Raw genomic sequence first — 24,379 nt, forward strand, 5'->3', positions numbered from 1 at the left:
CTAAATCTGATTCATTACTCATCATTAAATGTAGTATGGCCTGTTCCCTTGTCGGTTCAGAAACATATTGTTCCAGAAAACTGTCCCGAGTACATTCTAGAAATTCATTACCTTTACTACATAAATTGTTCTGTTTCTCCCAGTCAATGTGAAAATTAAAATCTCCCATTAGAACCAAGTCGCTTCTGCTACATGCTTCCCTGATCTCCGTATTTATACATCTCCCCACTACATGACTACTGTTAGGGGGTCTGTAGATAATTCCCACACCAGAGTTTTGCATCCTTTACTGCTCCTTAGTTCTACCCGTAGTGTTTCCACTGCCTGTTCACCTTTACTGAAATCTTTTCTTACCACTGCTGTAATTGTGTCTTTTATTAATATTGCTACTCCTCCTCCTTTCCCAATTTCCCTGTCCTTTCTAAAGATCCTATAGACTGGAATTCTTAAGTCCCAGTCATGCCCAGCTTGTATCCAGGTCTCTGTAATAGTTACTACATCATAACCTTTAAGCTGAATTTGTGTTTCTAACTCATTTGTATTATTTCTTATGCAAAATCATACAATAGAGCACAAACCTCTTAAAAATTCTAGTTTTAAAATACTATTTAATTAACTCGTAATTTTTAAAACAAAATAAAATGAGGTCAAATATGTACGCAGAGACTCAAACCAAACAGGAAGTTACTCATGAGTCTGCATATAACAGAACTGTAGAAGGAGAATTCGGCAACAAATTTCATAAATCAAGGCTGCATATACAATGTTTAAATAAGATTGCACATATATTTACAACAATAAACAACCAAGTCTGAGTATATAAAAGTTATATATCACTTCAGATACCACACTTCAAAATGTCAAAAGTATAAAAGAAAAACAAGCAGTCTATTCATGCTGATTGGTTCTGACTTAGAACCAGAAATTTACAAGCACCGAGCAATCTGCAAACTTCCCTCACCAATAGCAACTAATCCCCAATTCAACGCACGATTTACAGCAATTAGACTTTGTGGCCTTAAAGGGGCAGGCAGATTAAATACAGCTACACTTATGCAGCAGGATAATAGTTTGCATTTCATGGTATGTAACATCCCATTTAATATGAAACAAATTTTCACCCCATTTACTGTGAACAATACCAGGGAAATCCGCTAGACTATACGGACTTCGATATATGAAAATTGTTCCCAAATCCTGATTCATTCTCTACTTACTACAGTTCAGCTTTTTTTTAATTCGTTCACGGGATGTGGGCGTCGCTGGCAAGGCCGGCATTTATTGCCCATCCCTAATTGCCCTCGAGAAGGTGGTGGTGAGCCGCCTTCTTGAACCGCTGCAGTCCGTGTGGTGACGGTTCTCCCACAGTGCTGTTAGGAAGGGAGTTCCAGGATTTTGACCCAGCGACAATGAAGGAACGGAGATATATTTCCAAGTCGGGATGGTGTGTGACTTGGAGGGGAACGTGCAGGTGGTGTTGTTCCCATGCGCCTGCTGCCCTTGTCCTTCTAGGTGGTAGAGGTCGCGGGTTTGGGAGGTGCTGTCGAAGAAGCCTTGGCGAGTTGCTGCAGTGCATCCTGTGGATGGTGCACACTGCAGCCACAGTGCGCCGGTGGTGAAGGGAGTGAATGTTTAGGGTGGTGGATGGGGTGCCAATCAAGCGGGCTGCTTTATCTTGGATGGTGTCGAGCTTCTTGAGTGTTGTTGGAGCTGCACTCATCCAGGCAAGTGGAGAGTATTCCATCACACTCCTGACTTGTGCCTTGCATATAGTGGAAAGGCTTTGGGGAGTCAGGAGGTGAGTCACTCGCCGCAGAATACCCAGCCTCTGACCTGCTCTCGTAGCCACAGTATTTATATGGCTGGTCCAGTTAAGTTTCTGGTCAATGGTGACCCCCAGGATGTTGATGGTGGGGGATTCGGCGATGGTAATGCCGTTGAATGTCAAGGGGAGGTGGTTAGACTCTCTCTTGTTGGAGATGGTCATTGCCTGGCACTTATCTGGCGCGAATGTTACTTGCCACTTATCAGCCCAAGCCTGGATGTTGTCCAGGTCTTGCTGCATGCAGGATCGGACTGCTTCATTATCTGAGGGGTTGCGAATGGAACTGAACACTGTGCAGTCATCAGCGAACATCCCCATTTCTGACCTTATGATGGAGGGAAGGTCATTGATGAAGCAGCTGAAGATGGTTGGGCCAAGGACACTGCCCTGAGGAACTCCTGCAGCAATGCCCTGGGGCTGAGATGACTGGCCTCCAACAACCACTACCATCTTCCTTTGTGCCAGGTATGACTCCAGCCACTGGAGAGTTTTCCCCCTGATTCCCATTGACTTCAATTTTACTAGGGCTCCTTGGTGCCACACTCGGTCAAATGCTGCCTTGATGTCAAGGGCAGTCACTCTCACCTCACCTCTGGAATTCAGCTGTTTTGTCCATGTTTGGACCAAGGCTGTAATGAGGTCTGGAGCCGAGTGGTCCTGGCGGAACCCAAACTGAGCATCGGTGAGCAGGTTATTGGTGAGTAAGTGCCGCTTGATAGCACTGTCGACGACACCTTCCATCACTTTGCTGATGATTGAGAGTAGACTGATGGGGCGGTAATTGGCCGGATTGGATTTGTCCTGCTTTTTGTGGACAGGACATACCTGGGCAATTTTCCACATTGTTGGGTGGATGCCAGTGTTGTAGCTGTACTGGAACAGCTTGGCTAGAGGCGCAGCTCGTTCTGGAGCACAAGTCTTCAGCACTACAGCTGGGATGTTGTCGGGGCCCATAGCCTTTGCTGTATCAGTTCAGCTACATGCAGGTTCATATAATATGAACAATTTTATCAGGTTTGAATGCCTGCATATATGGCATCAATTTTTTTGTAAATAGAATCATAGAATGGTACAGCACAGAAATTTCATTCAGCCATGTCCTTGCCAGTGTTTTTCTCCAAGAGCCATCTAGTCTAACCCTGCTCTCCGATTTACTCTCTATAACCACCCTGCGCAAAGAATTTTGTGTAATTCTTTTTCTGACTATCTTGTGACCTCTCATTACCATCTTGCCGACCAATAGAAACAATCTGTTACTATTCACACTATCATAACCCTTCATAATCTTGAAGCCTTCTATGTGGTCAGCCCTTAAATTCTCAGCTCTAGCGAATTAACTCCTAACTTCTCAAGTCTCTCTTCATAACCATAACCCCCATCCCTGGTAAAATCCTAATAAATCTACAACTTACCTTTTTCCACTGCCTTTAAATCTTTTGTATAATGGGGCTGCCCAAAACTGTATGGAATATTCCAACAGTGGCTTAACTTGTTCAAGTTCAACATTCCTCCTTGCTATTGTAATCTATACTTCTAAATAGAAAACCAAGAATTGCAGTGGCCTTTTTATGGCTACTTTCGCTCCACTTTTAATGGCCTGTACATCTGAACACTAAGATCTCTCTATTCCTCTACTTCATTTAAACCATTTAAGGCATGCTTCCTTTCCATATTCTTATTTCCAAAATATATTACTTCAATTTGTTCTGCAATGAACAGCATCTGCCACTAATCTGCCAATCGTGCCAGCCCATGTCCTCCTGCAGCCTTTCACAATCCTAGTCATAATTTGCCATATCCCAAATCTGATGTTGCCATCAAATTTGCATATTATTCCATCAATTCCTAAGTTTGGGTAGAGAGTGTAAGGAAGAGCAGCTCAAACACAGACCCATGAAACACTACGGCCCAGATTTTGCTATAGCAGGGCATCTAACGGCATCTGCCTTTTGTTAGACTTGCCCTTGCATGTTTAGGTTTTTTTAATTTTTTGCATGTCAAGTTGCTGAAAGTGCAGGCTGATAACATTGCAGCGAGGGAAACAGGGCATCAGGGACCTGAGTGAACAGGGCAACCGACTGTGTATCTCCTTAACTAATCAGATTGTGAAATTAATAGCACAAGGACTAAGAAGGAAGTGTAAATTACAGTGGGTGAATTTAATGTCAAATCAGGTACAGAAAGAGAAATGAAGAGAGGAAAAGATAGATTGGATTGAGTGAGAGAGAAAAAAAACAGAAAGTAAGTTTAAAAAAAATTAAAAATTTGACATTTTTAAAATCTCCAACAATAATTAATACCTGAAGGAATGAGACGCCACACTTACGATAGTTAATTTTCCATGCCAGAGGTTGACTGGCAGTAATTAACACTTATCACATCATTAAAAGGGTACTTATGTGTGAAATGACAAGACTTAACTTTCTGTGGCGAGTTTAGTTCGTATCTACCACGCAAATACAGCAACTTCACGCCATTCAATGCATTTCAATGTGAGGCAGACAGTGAAACGCCGTTTTCGCGAAGCTAACAGTGGAGCAGTGCAACTCAGACAGCAACTTTTGGGTATTGACATTTAACTGTTATTTTGACAGCAAAATCTGACCCCATGTCTTCCCAGTCAGAGAAGCTTCCCTTTAGTTTCTGCTGTCAAACTTTCTCTCTACCAAGTGACCACATTCCAGTTAATGCCATTTGTAATAAGTCTTGTAATAAGTCTTTTAAATGGTACCCTATCAAATGCATTTTGAAAATCCATCTTAACCACATTCACTCCATTTCCTTTAACTATCCTCTCCTTTATTTCTCCAACAAATTCTGAGTTTGTTAATCGCCATTGCTCTTTAGATAGCCATGCTGACTGGCCATGTTTCTTCAAGTGTTTATTAATTTCCTCCCATAACTGGCCTACAATTTCTGGGCTTTATCCCTGCCTAATTTCCTTGTGATCAGTTTCTGTCTTAAATTCGAGGAACTTCTTTAATACCATTTCTCTTTGACAAGTGACAAATCCAAACAATGAAATGCATTTGATCTATTGATTACTGTCAATTTAACCTAACCTGATACTCGCTATTGCATTGATGGACAGGCCAGTTAGCCAATTGGGGTCAGAACTACACATAACGGTCACCTGATGACCAAACAATGTCCAGGGTGAGAAAGGGCGGGCTTTGCGATCACGTTTGTTTGCATCGTACAAACACAGAGAGCAGCGGATGCCATTACGTTTATGGTCCGTAACCGAACTTATTAAAAGAATTTTGTTTTTTTTCAAAAAAGTAAACATAAATTCTCACTGACGATCCTCCATTAAAGCATATTAACCTTTAAAATAAATACAGTCATCCAACAGTTTGAGAAAACACGTCAAATAATAATATCTCACCCTGTAGAGACCCAATAGTCCGAGTTCAGCGTTCAAGACTCAGAGCGATGACAGACTCCCCGAGCAACATGGCAGCGAGGGCAAACCGAGGGCCTCACTTTTTCTCCGACTCTTCCAGCGACGTGCACCGGGACGGATGCGCGCAGACACCTGTGCGCAGGCGCCACTCGGCGCGTTCGTTAACTTCGTTAAGCTCGAGCAAGGGGAACGTGCGCTGGATACAGCAGCAAAGGCGCGTGCTTGTAAATTCCTCGCTTTCGCTGTTGTTATCGTGTCAAGAAAACGTGCTACTGTATTTATTAAGGTAGAGCATGTATTAGTCCAGTGTTAGTCGTGGCTCGGTACGCAGCGCTCTCGAGTCTGAGTTTGTGGCTTCATAGTCCCACTCCAGAGACTTGAGTGTGAAATCTAGGCTGATATTTCAGTGCAGTACTGAGGGAGTGCTGCATCCTCTGCGATGCTCTCTTTCTGATGACATTAAGCTGAGGCTCAGTCTGTTCTGGCCGGTAGATGTAAAAGATCCTATGGCACTATTGGAACAAGAGGAGTGGCGTCCTCCATGTTGTCCTAGCCGATGTTTACCCTCAACCAGTATTATTAAAACAGATTATCTAGTTATTTATCACATTGCTGCTTGTGGGATCTTGCTGTGTGCAAATTGGCTGCTGCGTTTGCTACAGCACAACAGTGTCTACGCTTCAAAAGTAGGTCATCGCTTTGGGACGTCCTGAATAGCGCTATATAAATCAAGTTCTTTCTATGTCACATTTAGGTTGCCAAGTTTCTAACCAGACAGTGTATGGGTGACTCAGTTGTCATGGATCATAGCTTCGTTACTAGATTTGTTGAATATGAAAGCTCGTCAAAAACATTAATAACCTCACTAATTAGTGCTCCCACATCTTGAGATACAAAGGTGGGAAAAAAATCACATTTCAAAAATAAGACATTGATGTAGATTTTATCTCTTGGGATGTTCTGGATAGCCCACTGTCCAGTCTGAAACTGAGAAGATGTCATACATGCCAACAGTCAGCATTTTGGGGGCCCAGTCACTGCATCAGCATTTGCTGACAATAGTCAGCTCAGACTGTCCCCTCTCCCTTATAATACCAGGACCCTCTCTCTTGTCAGCACCACTCCCAGCACTAATAGCAAGGATTGTGGCCTTTGCGTATTATAAGCAGGAACTCTTATGAGAACAGGAGTTCCTCATACAGTTTCCGCTATCCTAACCATTAGCACTAGGAACAGTATTGAGAGGAGAGATGGATTCGGTCCTGTATATTAACAGCTGAACTCACATAGGAGCGGGACTGAGCAGGTGGTGAGGAATGGAGGCAATGAAAGGGGGTAAACAGATGGCATCTGAAGGTGGGAATAAATGACAATGAAGGGCAGAGTGCCAGCATGAACTGGGAAGAAAAGGAAAGATTACTAGAATGAACTCTGAGGGGAGGAGTAAGCATTCCAGCTTGAACTCAGGAGTGGAAGAAGTGTACTACCTTAACTGGATTGGAAAGGGAGAAGAGTACCAGGTTAAATTGAGGGGGCAGAGGTAGAAGACTACCAGCACAACTCCAAGGGTTGGAGAAAAGAGTGGGGTGAATTTTAACTTTTGGGCAACCGACTGGCAAAGTGCCTGCCTGTTCCAGCAGCAAAAAGGCCAAGGCCTCATGGGCATCCCAATGTAGCTCACAGGATTCAGGCCAACCCAATATCCGGCAGGCTGGAGACCACCGGGCCAGCAGCAAGGTAAGTCGGAAGCTTGTCATGGAAGGTGGGGAGCCTGGGCAGCAGTGGCCCAGATTATTTTTGTGAAAGTAATTTATTATTGTCAAAAATAATTTAAAACATACCTTTTTGAGGCCTCTTTGGCAGCATCACCAGTGAAACTGATTGGAGAGTGCATGGCACAAGCTCTAACCAGTTCTGTACTAAAATTGCAATCATATTCCTATGTACGTCATAGGACTCTATTTGCATATATAAAGGTAAAAGTGGCAGCAGGCAGAACGTCAGGGTTCCTCCCTTCATCTTCCTTCATCTTCAAAGACTTCATCTGAAAAATCTGTAGCTCAGGGTAAAGCCTAATGCATTCAAATATACTGATCAGCTGGTCAAGGTAATCACCTTGGGTAATGCCAAAGCGCTTCTGGCTACCACCAAAATCCTGTGTCAGGGCCACAGGAGGAGCAGATGCTACATCAACTTTTGAAAGACTGTCTGAGCAAGAAGTCACTGTGATGAAGCTGTTCAGAATGTCTCTAAGACATGAGGTTTTTCAATCAACACTTTACTCGTTCTTTTGCAAAAAATATGTTGATGGGAGAGTTTAGTGGCCAAAGTTCACTTATTCCCATTGGGCATCAGTATTGATCAGAAGTGAGATGTAGTCTAATAATTGCTCTGTTTCAAACTGACAGGATGTGGTGGGTCTATTATCAAAGCATGCATTTCATTGCACTTCAGTGCTAACTGAGGACTATTAAACTAATAGGTTCAAATGGATTTGATATCAGTTTGCTCAAAACCAAATCTGAGGCAGGAGTAAACCTGGACACCTTACAGTGTTCCATGAGTTAGATTTTTCACCAACAGATTACACAGACTCATAGAAAGCTACATGGAAGCCCCTGATCCAACAATGTTAGCAGGTATAACAAAATAACTAGAATGGCATATCTCAGTGGATTGCTGTTGTGGGCTCAACACCAGTGGATAAACTTCTTTCATTTGAACTGTAAGTCTAAAAGTCTTTGGCTTTTGCAGAAAGCAAGAACACTTCACCCACAGGACAAGGAAATCCTGCCCGGTTCTCAAGATATTTATTGTCAATTAGAAGCTTATGGGTCATTGGTTCGTGTTTTGTCCTACATCTATATAAGAGATCCAATTTCTAAGAAATATGAAAGAGTCATTCAATATTATGAACTAAAAAGTTGAAAACCTGTTTTTTTTCCCCTTCAGCCAATAAAGGCATCTTTACAGTATAATTTCGTAAACTTGTGGAGGCTGCTTCAAAAATTTGGCATGCGCAGTGGATCGTGACATTATTACATGTAGATGTCATGATGTACTGCTTCAGATCATTTAAATTCAGCATGGCAAAAATAATCTCAAAGCAATCCACAACAGTTTTAATGCAAAGAAAGAAAAAGTTTTTTTTGTCATATTCCACACTAGCTCTTTGGAATTCAGATTGCTGTTGTTTTCAGTGTCAAGCAGGTTACTACCTCCTTGTTCATAATGCAGCCACCAACATGCACAGAATTGTCTCATCATTTTTAGTAAGCCAAGAGCAAAAGCAGCAGGTGTGACCGAAGACTGTTAGACTCACAATAATCTGTGTCTATGCTGGAATGGAAGTTGCAACATGGAAAGAGGCCATTCAACCCAAGCAATCCTTATCAGCCTTTACTCTCCACACAAGCAATAATTCCAATTACATTTACCCTCCCCATTCCCATATTCCTTTAACCCATTTCCTGCATCCACCTGTCCAATCTAATCTTGAATGTTGACATAGTTTCTGCCTCAACCACTAACCCTGGAAGTAAATTCCACAGGCTAACAACACACTCTGTAAAGAAGTTTCTCCTTCACTCTTGTCTAAGTATCTTACATTTAATCTTGTATCTATAGCCCCTTGTTCTTTACCCTCAACTACTGGAAACACTCTGCTTCTATTTACCCTGTCCCATCCTCTCATAATTTTAAACACTTCATTATTTGTGGAAATTATCCACTTCGGTAGGAAGAAAAGCAGATTTTTTTTTAAAGGTGAGAGGCTAAGAAATGTTGATAGTCATAGGGAATTGGATGTCCTTGTACATGAATAACAGAAAGTTAACATACAGGTACAGCAAGCAATTAGGAAGGCAAATGGTATATTAGCCTTTATTGCAAGGGCACTGGAGTATAAGAGTAAGGAGGTCTTGCTGCAATTATAATAGGGCTCTGGTGAGGCCACACCTGGAGTACTGCTTACAGTTTTGGTTTCCTTGCCTTAGAGGAGGTACAACGAAGGTTCACTAGATTTGATTCCTGGGATGAGAGTGTTGTCCTATGAGGAGATATTGAATAGAATGGGCCTATATTCTCTGGAGTTTAGAAGAATGAGAGGTGATCTCATAAAATTCTTAGAGGGCTTGACAGGGTAGTTGCTGAGAGGCTATTTCCCCTGGCTGGAGAGTCTAGCACTAGGGGTCATAGGTCTCAAGGTAAGGGGTCAGCCATTTAGGACTAAGATGACGAGAAATTTAAAGCAAAATACTGTAGATGCTGGAAATCTGAAATATAAACAGAAAATGCTGGAGAAGCTCAGCAAGTGAGGCAGCATCTGTGGAGAAAGACCTTCTGTAGGAACTGGAAAAATTTCTTCACTCAGAGGGTTGTGAATCTTTGGAGTTCTCTACCCCAGAGGGCTATGGATGATCAGTTGTTGAGTATATTCAAGACTGAGATTGATGGATATTTGGACACTAAGAGAATCAAGGGATATGGGGATCGGGTGGGAAAGTGGAGTTGAGGTCAAAGATCAGCATGATCTTATTGAGCAGGCTCGAGGTGCATATGGCCTACTCCTGCTCCTAGTTCTTATGTTCTGCATCGTTCTAACAAATAGACCTAATTTTTTGTCTTTCTTTGTATTTGTATTTCCTCATTCCATGCAACATCCTACAGAATCTGTGTTGTACCCTCTCTAAAGCCTTTGCTTTTATATTCAATAGCCCAGTTAAAAAACTAGAATTTCATTTGCCTTTCATACCAGCACACCCATTTTTATCTTTAAAGAAAGCTGGCCCTTTCATCTCTGTGATTCCACCCTTTCTTTGACTATCTTTTTAACCCTTTACCTTTAAGTTGAGCTGCACACTTCTTTCATATTCCTTCTAGCTTTTCTAATCTCTGCTTCATTTCTATGGCTTTTCTTTTCTCATAATTTTCTAAGTTCACAAGATAATTAAAGATTAGAGAGCAGATTCAACCTATCTTAGTCCATCCATCTGGAAATACCTTGCAATCTCCCATCAACCCCAGTTGCAGCATCCAGTTGGTTCTTGGATGATTGCAGGGTTTTCACTTCTGCTACTTTATCTGGGACATTTCATGTATTGATCACTGTGTGAAGAACTTCCTGATATGTCTTAAATTTCCCTTTTACTAGTGTGAGCCTATGTCCCCTTGTCCTATTCACATGATTTACTTTGAAGTAATTTTCTACATTTATTTGCCATATCGCTACCATATAACTATACGATCACATCTTAGGCGTCTCCTCTCAAGGCTGAAAAGTCCATGATTCTTCAATCCTTTCTCATAACTCAGACCTCTGGACAATAGGGATCAGCCTCGTGACCCTTCTCTGCATAGCCTCCAATGCTTGAATGTCTTCCGTGTATCTCGTGATCAAAACTGGACAAAGTACTCAAAGTAGGCTCTGACTTGAGCACTATACAGTTTGATCATGACATCCTTTGACTTGTACTCTACGATTTTGGTTACATAGTTCAACATTCTATTGGTTTTGTTGATTATTGCCCTGAATTGGTTAGATATGTTGAGTATTCGAAGACTCCTAGGTCTCTTTCAACTTAATTCTTAGCTATTTCAAAATCATTCATGGAGTATATGTGTACTTCATTTTTTCTTGCCCTGTGCAGTACCTTGTACTTGTTTGTATTAAATTTTATCTGCCCACTTACATATTTTGTCCAGCTCATTCTGTAATTTCTGAGCTGCCTCTTCTGATTTCAGTACCCTAGTTTGGTATCATCTGCAAATTCTATCACTTTGCATTGAGTTTCTCAATACAAGGTATTGATAAGTTAGAAATTGTAGTGGTCCCTTTGCCTTGCTCTTGTAGCTATGATGTTGATCCAACTAGTCCAGTTCAGCTTCTGGTCAATGGTGACCCCAAAATGTAGATGGTGGTGAACTCAGCGATGTTGGTGCCATTGAAAGTCAAAGGGAAATAGCTTGACTTTCTCTTGTTGGAGATGGCCATTACCTGATACTTGTGTGGCACAAATGTTACCTGCCACCTGTCAGCAAGTACATTCAAGACACTCCTTGCACCTGTGGTTATCCTGGACACATGATTTTCAGAAACTCCCACACCATGCAACTTCTGCCAAGATTTCCATTCCTGATGACGATCTAGCAATTCTCATTGGGAAATGTATGTGTGAAGGTCAGGCAAGAGAAAACCACAGGATTGTGTCTATTGTCAAATACCCAGCCACCAATCCTCATCTAAACACCCTTGTGCTTGATGACTGCTAGTAACTGTAGAAACAATAACAACCAAAATCTCTAGAAGGAAGTTTGCATCTGGTTAGATCCTATTTGTTCAAAATTCCAATTGCAGCTCAAGCCCGTTTTTTGTACGAGCAAATGGATGGTTGGTTGGTTCCTTGATCATTTTTGGTATGCACATAGCAAGGTGAGAGATAACCAGAGACTGCAATTACAATTTGTAGAGTATGTTCGAGACCACATCTTAAGCCAAGTGCCTCCTGGTTGATCTCCAATAGAACTGGTATCAAGTGTCAAGCAGAAACTCAAAGTACAATAGACAATATTAGCCCTCAGGATTCACATGCAATTTTAAAGATGGCCAGCAATATAGCATTTGGAATGCTAATATTGAACATCTGAAAACATTAAAGGAATTCAATGTGACAAATGCTGAAAGAGTCTGTATCAGGACTGCAGGTAATAGGGGAAAAAATTAAGGGCCGGATGCAGAACAAAGCTTTAGATACACAAACAGGTGGTGGTGGGGCACATCACTAAACCAAAATGGCAATGAGGTGAATTTCTTAAAAGGCACAGTAATTGACATTAAGCAATTCTCTTTCCCTCCCAGAATGATAATAAATCCTAACTGCACTTATACGTTGAACAGGGATGATCGAGTTTCAACATTGAATTTACACCCATCATTAGACCAATGAATTTAGGATGGTTTAAATCTGCACCCTAAAGACAATGCAATGTACCAGTCACTAATATTGTGGCTTTAAGTCTCAGTCCATGACTTAAGCATATAAAATAGGCTGACACTTCCGTGCCATACTAAGGGATTGCTGCATCAGAGGTGAGTGAACCATTAAACCAGCATCCTATTTGGATTTTTAATAGGTGACTATTATTTAAAGACCAAGGAGTTCCTCTAGTGTCCTGGCTAACTCCCCCCAAATCACCTAATGCTCTTTAGAGATTAGCTGGTCATTCTTCTCAGTGTACTTATGGAACATTGCTGTGGCACAAACCAAAAAAAAATATTTACACAGAATGTGGAAATCTCTGCCATAAACTGTTGTTGAAGCAATGTGACAAATGCTGAAAGAGTCTGTATCAGGACTGCAGGTAATAGGGGAAAAAATTAATCTTGTAAACAGGAATAAAGAGTTGATTGAAAAAGATTTAAAAAGGTATGAGGAGTGAGCAGCTGAATGGATTAGACTAGATAGCTCATGTGGAAAAACTATCAGCACAGGCGATAAGCCAAATGGTCTGTTAGTGTGCTGTAATATCCTATACAGTAATTCTAAATCCACTGCATGTGAAGTTCTTTGGAATGTTTGGAGGACACAATAAGACATGACAAATGCAAATTTTGCTTTCTTTTGTGTGCATCAATTGGACTGCTGCAAGTGATCAACACAACTCAAGTTCACAGCCAAGTTATTTATTGATACCGAGGCCGGCAACAGCATATTGTCTGGAATATTGTTTTTATTCGTGAAATAAAAATCAAAGCAAATGACAATATTTTCTTCCAATTCATATCAGTCCTATATTAAGTTTGTCAGAATAAAACCTTTGAGGAAAGATTGACTTTATTTCTAATCTTTTAAAAATATTTTTAAAGTAGCATTTCATTTCATAGTGCTCAACTCTATGGGTCAAACGAGCATTATAATTCTGCCACTTAACCATCAACAACAAGTTTTAAAGCCAGACCCCAGATAAAAAGTAGGTACCATTAATGAAACATGCAACATAACTGCCAGTGAAGTATAAATGAAAAGTGATACAACTTAACATGCCATTCTGTAGACATACACAGGGTCAAGATTAGAAGTTTAAAATGTCTAGTGCACCGTCACCAAAGAGTTGGCAGTTCTGTTTAAAATTTGGGCAGCCAGCTTTGTCTGTACTAAAAAGGCGCTAAATGCTGGCACATTATCGAATATAAAACATTTTTAATAGAGTCTTCAGTGGGGTTAACAGTAATCTGTTTTATATATCACAAAAGGAGTTTTATACTGGTACAGTGTGAAGTCAGCTCTTGGCAATACAATCAGTACCTTCATCAAAAGGAACAGGTTCTTCACTTCATCACGCATTACATAAATGGAGAGAATACCAAGTTGATTACACTGAATACCTCAGATGAGTTTCTATCAATTACAAACCAGGTGGGGTCAGACTACGCATTCTCAAAACAACATTACTGTGAGCTTCACACAACTCTAAAATATCGTAATTATGTCACTCACCCATTTCTTAGCTACAAAAGATACAAAGGCAATAGAGCTGATCAAAATAAATGGAAAGAGAAAAGACTCAGTATAAGTAAGCATCTGGGGAAAATAAAAATGGAAAGAAAAGCACTTAATTGTAGAGATTTAGTCCCCCTCACAACTACTATAAAAGACTTCCACAAGAACTCGGAGCAAAAACAGCCATCACTTTAATGTTAATTTCCAGTTTGTTTTCAAATCTACATTTAAAACACACGGAGAGTGTAAGGTGTGAGGTGGTAATTAATGCTAAAGGCAGAAAAGCTTAGTAACAAATTTAAAAACAAAGTTACTAGTTCCCATTACTTTCTGCCTCTGAAATTTTACCTTTCTGGACTCAGAAGACTGATGCAGATAAAAAAAAAAAATCAAAACTTCTGCAGTAACGAAGGTCTGGTTCTCTTGACATGCATTAGAAGATAAACTTTCATACACAAAATTGGACAGACAAGTTTAATATTAAACAATGGCATACAAAATATTTTAACAAAACTTCAAAGGATTCTTCTGATTTATTTTAATACAGATAGCACAGACACAAACTGTCAGTATACAACACTTGGAAAACAGATTGCTGCAAACCCAATTTATGAATTCAATTTCTGAAAAGGTTAAGGCATTTCATAACAATCTACCACAATCAGTTTACAGTTCTTTCCACCACAGAATGCATTACAAAGTTATGCAGGCTGGCTAATAGAATTTGTGGCAGAAATATTTTTGTTGGGGTATAACTTTCACCATCAGCAGTCAACTAGGTATTTAGCAGAAATATCCGGCTACCAAATTGTTATAGTTGCTATCTTGGCTTCATGAAAGTATTTTTAGGTGAGCAGTCATTTTAAAGTTGCCATTTGATGCTAATTTCCACTATGCTAATGTTGATGAACACCTTACAACTAAAGACAGACTACAAGTTAAAATCAACATAAAGGTCCTTTTTTTTTCCATTAAGCAAGAGCGGAAGTAAAACAGAGTCTGCCACTCTTCACATGTCCTGAGCTCTTGGGTCGAAGAGAGGAGTTAGGACATTGTCGTCAGTTGTTTCCTCTATTGGTGTGGTTGACTGTGGTTTTGGTTTCTTAAAAAGGGAGGGCAAGTTTTTGATATGCACCTCTTTTTTGAACTTCTGCCCAAGTGGCTTCTGATAAAAGACAGAAAAAAGTTATTTGAACAAAGAATGTTTAAACCAGTTAAAGAAATGGTTGAAGATTAACTGTATATGCAAAATCTATTGTGTACAACTGATGCAACACTATGGTGGAAACAGTCAGGGATGTGGAACACAAACTGCAATTTTTGTTTAGAGGGGAGAAATTAACAACCTGAAAAGGGATTAAAAAATCATGATCACGCCAAAGCAACACATAAAAAGAACGAGTTTTAATGAAAACTAATCAATGAAACTATGCAAGCTCTTGAAAATCACAGTAATCATTCACAAAAAGAGAAGGATGTCTTATTGGTTTAAGATTAGTTCTAGCCCTAGTCATTCTATTTAAGTGCTAAGTTTTTGCATCTCAACTGTGGGAAAGGGAAATTATACACTGATATCATGTCGTCAGACATCCCAAAGTGCTTCACATTCAGTGAATTACTTCTGAAATGCAGTCACTGTTGTAATAATTCAGCATTTCAGAGAAATAACAATCGACCTATACTTATGGTTCAGTACTCGGATAAGCATTCAAAATAAAAGGATGCACACGCTTGGCAGCCAGTCAGTGACAAACCAATTGATAGGGCAGGTGCTCAAACAACATTTTTCACAACCTACAGAACTTTTACGGAAAATAGTTGTACCTGAGCAAACACAGTTACCATGGCAAATGTAAAAATTAACAGGGTGATGGGTTATGCCAAAATCACTTGCTCCAGTCACCAGATCAGATCTTTGTGGTTTAAATCTGACAGGATGGATCTCCAGTCACACAAATAGGAATTATTTTTTTGCTCAAGGCAGTAATGGGATCTAACAATTTTAAATCCATTTTCCTCAAGATGACCTAACTTCTTGCTACACTGTCCCAACTTTATCTAATCAGATAAAGATCCCCTCAGCTCTCCACATCTGACCACTGAATTTGTACCATATTAAAAAAAGGTGTTTGTGCACTGTAGTCTCACCCATAAACAGCTTGGGTGATAAACTAATTTCACTCAAGATCCTATCAGCCAAAAACAGGAGACCAATCTTGGTCCAAGTTGAACTCGGGTTCTAGAGGTTAAAGGTTTAACTCTTTATAATCTCATACCATATCAATATTATTCTAACATTGTCCTTTAATATATGGTAAATTATAGAACTCAAACATTATAGTTAGTTTAGTATCCTTTCCAGAATATGTTGAGGTAGACTTTAAAAAAATGTGATTGTAACCGGCATAAAAAAGCACTTTAAAGAGGCGTTGTTAAACAGACTACAAGTGAATCTGTGATGTGCATTAATGGTTCAACCATCATTACTTCTTAAAATATCACAACCATTGTGGAAGACAACTTTTTAGGAACCACAACATACTCAACTTACCCCAATGCAGCCAGACAAGAGTTTCTTAAAGAGATCCTTTCTCCTTTTGTCACCCATTTTATGAGATGATGGGTTCAGAAGTTTTGTATCAAATTGATCCAAAGCATCTCCAGAGATTTGAGGAACCTGCTGCATCACCGTTTTTAAATCAGGATATCGTGGTCTCTACAAGTGGAAGCCAAAAAAAAAACAATTATAGCACATGCAGATAAAGGAAATCAATTTAGTACCTTACTGCATTATCAGGATGCCCCAAAGCATTCCATGATCCTGTTATTCTCTTGCCAGAGTTATAATTTGTCTCCCTCAGTTTAGGTGCCCTGTGCACCATTTAGCATTATGCCAACGAAAGGATGGGCCCCAATCCTGTGCATTATAAACTCATGCAAGGAGAAAAAACACTGCCGGACCCAGAGTCCTTGCTGCTGGTTACAGCTGGGCACCTTCCCAATGGTGCTTCTAAAAGAAGCACATGGACTGATCGCAGCCTCCATTCAAGATGAATACTTGTTCATTTAAATCTGTTGAAATGGCCTGCATTCAAAACAGTGATAATGGGACAACTAGCCGACTTGAAATTTAGATTTTTTTTAAAAAACAAGTTTTGTTGGTGATAGGATTGCAGCAATTTATAGTTCCCCTTTGGTTTGGATATGAATGATTGTGCACTCAAGCACTGAAAACATCTGGCAGGATTAACAATATACTGTAAGAACTCAGGAAAGAAATATTTCCCATATTAAACTTGTGACTTTGAAATTCAATAATCAGCAGTAAATTGGTATTTTCATTTATCATCTAAATTCCTTCTACCTTATTTATAGGAAAACAGTAGGCAATGTAACCCATGGAAGTTACGCTCAGTAGAAGTTCCTTTATGATCATTAAATGGAAAGTTCTTGCTAGCAAATCTTCCCCTCTGTTTCATGGGGCAGTTTACTTCTGATCCCTTCCTCCTCAACAAGAGCAAACAGAAACCTGACTATACAGGGGAGACCAAGCAAAAAGAGCCAGCACCACCCCCTCCCCAAAAATTAGTTTTAAAAAATAAAAATCAAATCAAAAGCTTACCGAGGATTTTTTAAAAAAAGATTCAAGGATTGAAAATTTCCCAGAGATTCTGTGCAAATTTTTACAGACTGCGCACAAAGCCACCAAAAGGCCAGACTGCATAACAAGGTCATATATGTAAAACAGAAATATGGACGGAGGAATTTATCATGGGAAAAAGTTGACAGAGTACGACAGAAACTTCCCAATACCACAGCAAATGTATGGGTGTCTGTGCAGAACTCCTCATACAGAACACAACCAAAGTCTTTAGAAAGCTATTGCCTAAACACAACTTTTCTGCAAGACTAACTTTTCATTGATTAGCCAAAATATCGTGCCTACATAATTTCTTAAATGCCCTGTCCATCAATAGACAAAAGAACTGACATTAAATCTGCATAATGTTTTCAGAAACTAAGTATTTAACAGATGGTGTGGAAACAATAAATGAAAACTTTGGGCATTAGATAGCACAGTGCATTAAACACATGCTTTTCTCCAACATTCAGGTTCAAATCCAGCCCAGCCTAATGGAATGAAAGTCTCTTCTGTTGGTTGTTTGCACGAATCCTATATGCCTGAAGTGTGGACAGTCTCAATCCAGTTCTTAGTGATCACAGGCCCACAGCACAAAACTTCCCTAATTATGCATCACATGACAATCTCACTCATGCCATACGATGGCAGAAATGAAAAATAGTAAAATATCAAACTGGTTCAAGTAGGGGTTGCTCTAGAGTTTGGGACTGATTAGAGTGAGCCTTTCTCTGCATCTAACCTGCGTTTAACCTGACCAGAGTACTTAATGCTGTGTCTCATATTTATCCCTCAACCAACACCTAATCAGATTATCTGGTCATTATTTCATTGCTTTTTGTGGGACCTTGCTGTGTGCAAATTGGCTGCCGTGTTTCCTACATTATAACAGTTCTTCATTGGCTATAAAAGGGCTTTGGGACATCCTGAGGTCATGAAAATTACTATATAAGTGCAAGTCTTTCTTTTTAGGTGCCCAAAATAGGAATCATTCCACTCACCCCAACATTCTTCACCTTAATAAACACAAAATTCAAACAATGAGCATTGGCATTAACAATTTTTATAATACACTTTTCCATTCACTGACACTTTGCTTACCAGTGCCTCATAGATCATGAAAGCAAGATTAACCAACGCCGCAAGGCAGCCTTCATGTTGTCCGTGCATTTGCAGCCCTCTAAGCACACTCATGAAGAACCAACTGGCTGCATCAGAATGCAGGGTTGCAGACAGTACCTGAATACAAAGAATAATCCAATTTGACGATCAAGGTTTGTAAAATGAACAGTAATGTGCTAAATGAGAGGATCATTAGAAATTCCACAAATGAAATGCCATCAAGTGGTGACCCCATTAAAAAGAACTGATGTGCAAATATAATTAAAAAGTGCATGTAGGTCAAAGGACAGTACAAAAGATAAACCCAAAATTTCATATCTGGGACATTTAATGCCCAATTTTCAAAATCAAAAATTCAGAGGAAAAATTGTTCAACTGAAAGAGACATAGAAAAAGAGGAAAACAAAGGCTATCCTCCCACTCCTGATCACTACCCAACGATCCTACCCTGCTGGAAAGTGTGCATTTGTAAATACCAAACAATGACAGGATTGGGGCTGCTGTAATTTCCTCCATGGTAAAATAACCTGCCAACTCCTAAATGTACTAGCTAAGCGCACTTCCAATTGTACCCCAGCACAAATTAACTAACAGGATTGAGAGAAGAAGCTTGAACATTCTTTGAGGCGTGGAAAGCTCGTTTCAATTCAAAAGTTATGGTAGAATATTACAGCGCCTGGGGAACGGGATTAAATGGATAGTTCTTTAGTGGGCTGAATGGCTGCCTCCAGTGCTGTAAAATTCTGTGAATGTATAAATCCTTGTTAAAACCAGCAAATTCATAGTCCCGACAAGAACACTCACGGATACTCTTGGCCCATTTATATACTTGCCTGTTTGATCAATGGCCAGCAGAGTTGCAGTGTTGCTCGCTGGCATGTTATTGTGTCACTCCAAGAGATGGCACTGTAAGCAGTTGCCAAAAGTGCCTTGCAGATTTCCTAAAAAGAGTAAAGGAAATCAATCAGAACTATTAACATTACACTTCATAGCTGGCTGGCAAGCAAATATCATTGGTCCGATCTGTACCCAAGCAAAACGAAGTGAAAATATCATCAGTACATACTGAATCCGATAGTACGACAAAGGCGTGTACCTACAACTCTTCCCCCCTTTAAAAGCTTTCAACCAAAATCACTTTTCCAGTATAAAAGTAAAGCAAAAAACTCTTTACCTCAGACTTGAGCAGACACTTTCCAAGGTCAGTGAGTTCTTCAGATCCAACTTGAGGACCATCACTTGTGTTCATCATTTCATCATCTATTTAAAAGGCACATGTTTGATACTATATGAACTTTTCACAGTAAATGCAATACTGTTGTACACATTCAGGAAGAAGAGGCTGTGTGTGTCTTAATGGTTACTTAAAAGTTAAAACCTAGCTTTTAAAATACCACTTAAAGATTAACAGATTCCATCAAGCTTTGTAAGTGCATAGGAAAAGTGTATCAATCTGTAAACTTTTGGAGTTATCACACCATACAGTACATCCATAGCACATTTGATATTTGTGAAATTTATTTTCAGCAAGACAGTGACAGCACTGGATACTAGATGTTTTTGAATACATACAAGCTATCCAAAAACATGTATTTGACCCAGTAGCCAGGGGTAAATGAAGTGGCTAACAGAATTATTTCTCTCACATATCATGAGATTGATACAATAGCATTTGTTAGCACATTCTAGAGTGAAAATGGGATGCAACTCCAGAGTAGTTTCTCTACACTGAGCACAGCATGGGTCCTAGCTGAGCAGGGCATGCTGTTTTTTTTGGGGGGGAGCCTCCAAGGGCAGTTTGATTTGATGTTGCAGTTTTGACCAGCAGCTCAACTAACAACTCTTGAAAATTGTAAACAATTTTACAACACCAAGTTATAGTCCAGCAATTTTATTTTAAATTCACAAGCTTTCGGAGGCTTCCTCCTTCGTCAGGTGAACGATGGAGGAAGCCTCCGAAAGCTTGTGAATTTAAAATAAAATTGCTGGACTATAACTTGGTGTTGTAAAATTGTTTACAATTGTCAACCCCAGTCCATCACCGGCATCTCCACATCACAACTCTTGAAAGAGTGCGGTGGAGGTGGTGAGGGGTCATCCAAGGTCAAGTCTTTGGCTTCCTTCTGGCTGGAGAAAAGGCTAATCTGAACATGAAAACAGCCAGGAAGGTAGAGAGGCCTCTCTTTCTAATCAGCCAGTGAGGAATGGAGAGTTTCCAGGCTAAGAAATGAACACATATGCCTTGTAGAAAAAAAGGGCAGTACAGGCCCCACCACTTAAGACATCTACATTTAAAATGAGCAGTCGCTTACATTGGCCAAAAAGTGAAAACCATTAACTATTTGCATTGTCAATTTCAAAGTTGCTGGTTATAGCTTTGTAACAGAAAGCTATAGCTCTGTTTACTCTGCGCAGAAACAGCTGTAGTCACTCACCAGTTTGCATCTCGTTAAGTAAATAGCACCTCATTACAGTGCACTGAAGCAAGAACAATCATAAGTAAACAGCACCTCTCTCCAACCTCTTCTAATCCCCTACAAGTGGTGTGGGGTTAGTTTGTACAGTTTAAATAAACCTAGTTGCATTGCATGCAGTCTTGTTTGGTTTCTTCAAAAGTGCTACCCAGTTATCCCGGACATCACATATAGTGTACAAATCACGTTTGCATGAACACTCCCCTATAAACGGTGGGAACTGTACCAACTAATTTCAAGGATTGCTAGTCTGTAAAGTGACTTTAGTCCATTAACAAGGGTAGAGTGGCATACTTTATTTTATAAATTACAAGGAGCAAGATGAAATTGTATTCAGTTTCTTGGATTACAATTGAACTTGTCTCATTAGAACAAGTATCAGTCTATGGGAGTGTCTGGTGGTAATAAGCCCAAAGAATATCTAAGACAAACAAAAAATCCTCCCTGCCCCCATCATGGTGGTTGCCCCGATACCCAACCTTCTCTATCTTCAATCTCAGGAATATTTGTAAACCCCTTTTTCTGCTCCCTCTCCCTAGCGCACACACTTTAGGCAACATTTCCTTCGAGTAGGCCACTAGTATTACTAATCTGCTATAGTTTACACAAACTTTACTTACAAGCACTCAGAACAATTTCTGCAAACTTGAGAGGCGTTTAAATCCGAACATTACATTAAAATCTGAAAAAAGTGCTCGCTCACTTACCGTCCATATCACCAGATATAGACTCAGGACCCTTCTTAACACAACAGCATACAGCTGTAAAAGAGAAACAAAAGTAAAGTGAATATTCAGAAGCAGCCTTTACGATTTGAAAATGACCATTGCTGCAGGTGGGTGTGGAGCATTGGGGGCCACATTGCTTAATTATAACACAACTGAATGTGACAGGCTGGATGCACCAGCTGGTTGTTCCCTGTTCGCTAGTTTTGTGTTTGTATATACATAATGATAGTGTGACACATGAATAACAAAATGAATGGATGGAAACCAGGGAGGGGGAGGGGGGGGGTTGCTTTAAAAAATTACAAAGAGACAGAGTCTGAAGCAAAAAGACGCCCAAGAGTAAACTAACCATGTCCCAACAACCAAGTTTTCTAACATCTCCCCTTTGCATCTTTTTGCATGTGGATGATAGAACACATCCATTAGATGCCCACTATCAGTTACATACAATCATCTAAGCTCACAACTTAGTCTTCAGGCTCAAATCCTCTATTTTCATGCCCAATGAAGATAGAGGTTGGATTATTTTTCAAAGCCAGAAACTTTTGGATTTTACTCCAATAGTTAGGCACCCAAGGGCATTACATATTGCTCCTCTACCTTCCCATGCACTGAGATACATGATGCAATTACACACTGGAGCTCCGAACAATCTGATTTTTTTTTAAAAAGTTGGTTATTAAGGGAAATTTCACTTTGGCAATGCACATCATATTTTATTCTGCATTAACCTGTCTAATTTCTTTCATTTCTTTATAAAATACACTTCACATTTTACAATAGATCTCTATGAACTGAAAGAATAGTATACTCCTTACTCATCAGATCAATGGATTCACGGGTGAGAAGACGAGTCAGTTGTTCATCCAGCATTTCTTGGGACTCTGGATTCTCCTCAGGAGCACCACTTTCAGCCCTAAAAATCAGCACATTATAACCATGAATGCTCTCAAAAAAGTTCAGAAGGAGTGTAAATTTATATTACTTCAACGCAATGCACCATGTACTTGCATCTACCTTTCCAAATCTGTCGATCAGTAACAGCATTCTGCTCTAAAATTGATTTGGCAATTAAGCTTTGTACAGATTTTTCATTTCGTCTTTAATGGAGCAGACACTGGGAACATAAAAATACTAATGTCACCAGTTAAGGAAGAAAGCGCTTACATTTATAAAGCACCTTTCATGATTTCAGGCAGTTCCAAAGTGCTTCATAGCCAATGAAGTTTAGTCACTGTTGTAATATAGGGAAATATTGTAATTTGCACACATCAAGGTCTCCTAAGCAGCAATGTGATAAATGCCCAGATAATCTGTTTCTGGTGGTGATGGTTGAAAGATAAATGTTGGCCAAGACATCAGGAGAAATCCCCTGCTCTTCTTTGAATAGTGACATGGAATCTTTTACGTCCACGAGAAGGCAGATGAGACCTCAGTTTAACATTTCATCCAAAAGATGCCACATCAGGCAATGAAGCACTCCCTCAGTACAGGACTGAAGTGTCAGTCCAGATTATGTGCTTACACCTCTGGAGTGAGGCTTGAAGCCATGATCTTCTGACTCAGTGGCGAGTGTGTTACCACTGAGGCAAGTTGTGCCAACAAATGTAGAAGTATGAGGATAGGAGCTAGAATATAATCACAAGTTACTTTAGCAGCTAAGCAACAAGTTGAAGTTTGCCAGCGGGATTTGGAGTCATGATGGGAATAGGATGACTATTTAGATAAAAGTAGTGGAAAATAAAAATGTGTTTTAACATGCAATTTTGTCAAGACAAATTAAACCACCATTTTGCCAACATTTTAATCTCTCACTATATCTAAACTATAATCTCCACTTAACAGAAATCAAAACTATTCCATCAGATAAAATATATTTGTGTAATATTTAAGCAACAGACAACGATGAGTCTCAAAATCCAAAAGTATGACCAGTTTGACACTTACTCCAACAGACCTCTCTGGTTGATGACAACCCACTTGGCACTTAGTCTCTGCAAGGATGAAACAAACAATGGTGTTACATATTACACTGGCAGTTGGGCACCTGCTCAAGGGCAATTAAGGATGGGCAATAAATGCTGGCCTTGCCAGTGACGCCCACATCCCATGAACAAATAAAAAAAGTCCTGAAATTTGAATTCTAAACAATACTATTTGTCAATAGCTAATCTCACTATACTGTTCAACGCAAAGCAATTTTTCTATTATCACTGATAAAAAGAACACTCAAGAATTATCTCTGGGTGTTTTTAGCAGAGTTTTTATGCATTTGCAAAGACTCCAAATTTAAAGGAATTTTTTTTAAAAGTCTAAACAAATTTTCAAGATTGATTCAGGTACTCTGCTCAAGAGAATGCCTAGCTAACTTTTAAATAGCTGGTCTAATAAAGCTTCAATTTGATTCATTTGGATTTTGTTTTTAGGACTGAGACCACATTTCTCTGTTGCTCTGAAAGTCTCACGGCAATTTTTTTAACATTTTATTCACTGCAAAAAAAACCTGTAGATACTGTAAATTTGAAACAATAGAAGACGTTGGAAATACACCACAATTCAATCAAAATCTGATGAGAAAAGACAGGTTAACAGTCCAGATGCTTAGCTCTGACTGCTACTATGTGTCCAGCATTTTCTGTTTGCTTCATTACATATTGAATCGAGATTGCTTAAGTTTCTATATAGC

At 39.6% G+C, this 24,379-nt stretch overlaps 2 protein-coding genes across 4 annotated transcripts in view; both read right to left on the reverse strand.

The window, feature by feature from the left end:
* The window catches only part of LOC137324451 (CAP-Gly domain-containing linker protein 4-like), a 223,485-nt gene extending 218,013 nt beyond the window's left edge, over positions 1-5,472 (reverse strand). Inside the window, exon 1 of one of the 3 annotated variants that reach the window (XM_067988729.1) lies at positions 5,214-5,472. The gene's annotated coding sequence lies outside the window, so the exon portion shown is untranslated. The remainder of the gene's footprint in view (positions 1-5,213) is intronic. The other 2 variants (XM_067988730.1, XM_067988732.1) reach the window with 2 other exon arrangements.
* Positions 5,473-12,896: 7,424 nt separating this feature from the next.
* LOC137324452 (exportin-5) overlaps positions 12,897-24,379 on the reverse strand; it is a 61,367-nt gene continuing 49,884 nt past the window's right edge. The window contains exons 25-32 of the mRNA XM_067988733.1: positions 23,641-23,687; positions 22,512-22,609; positions 21,673-21,726; positions 19,666-19,751; positions 19,325-19,432; positions 18,471-18,608; positions 16,281-16,445; positions 12,897-14,894 (exon numbers count right to left, since the gene is read on the reverse strand). Of these exons, the coding sequence (XP_067844834.1) occupies positions 14,739-14,894; positions 16,281-16,445; positions 18,471-18,608; positions 19,325-19,432; positions 19,666-19,751; positions 21,673-21,726; positions 22,512-22,609; positions 23,641-23,687 (852 nt within the window). The 3' untranslated portion in view covers positions 12,897-14,738. The remainder of the gene's footprint in view (positions 14,895-16,280; positions 16,446-18,470; positions 18,609-19,324; positions 19,433-19,665; positions 19,752-21,672; positions 21,727-22,511; positions 22,610-23,640; positions 23,688-24,379) is intronic.

This window comes from Heptranchias perlo, chromosome 8 (assembly GCF_035084215.1).
Source record: "Heptranchias perlo isolate sHepPer1 chromosome 8, sHepPer1.hap1, whole genome shotgun sequence".
In the NCBI taxonomy this organism is placed as follows: Eukaryota; Metazoa; Chordata; class Chondrichthyes; order Hexanchiformes; family Hexanchidae; genus Heptranchias; species Heptranchias perlo.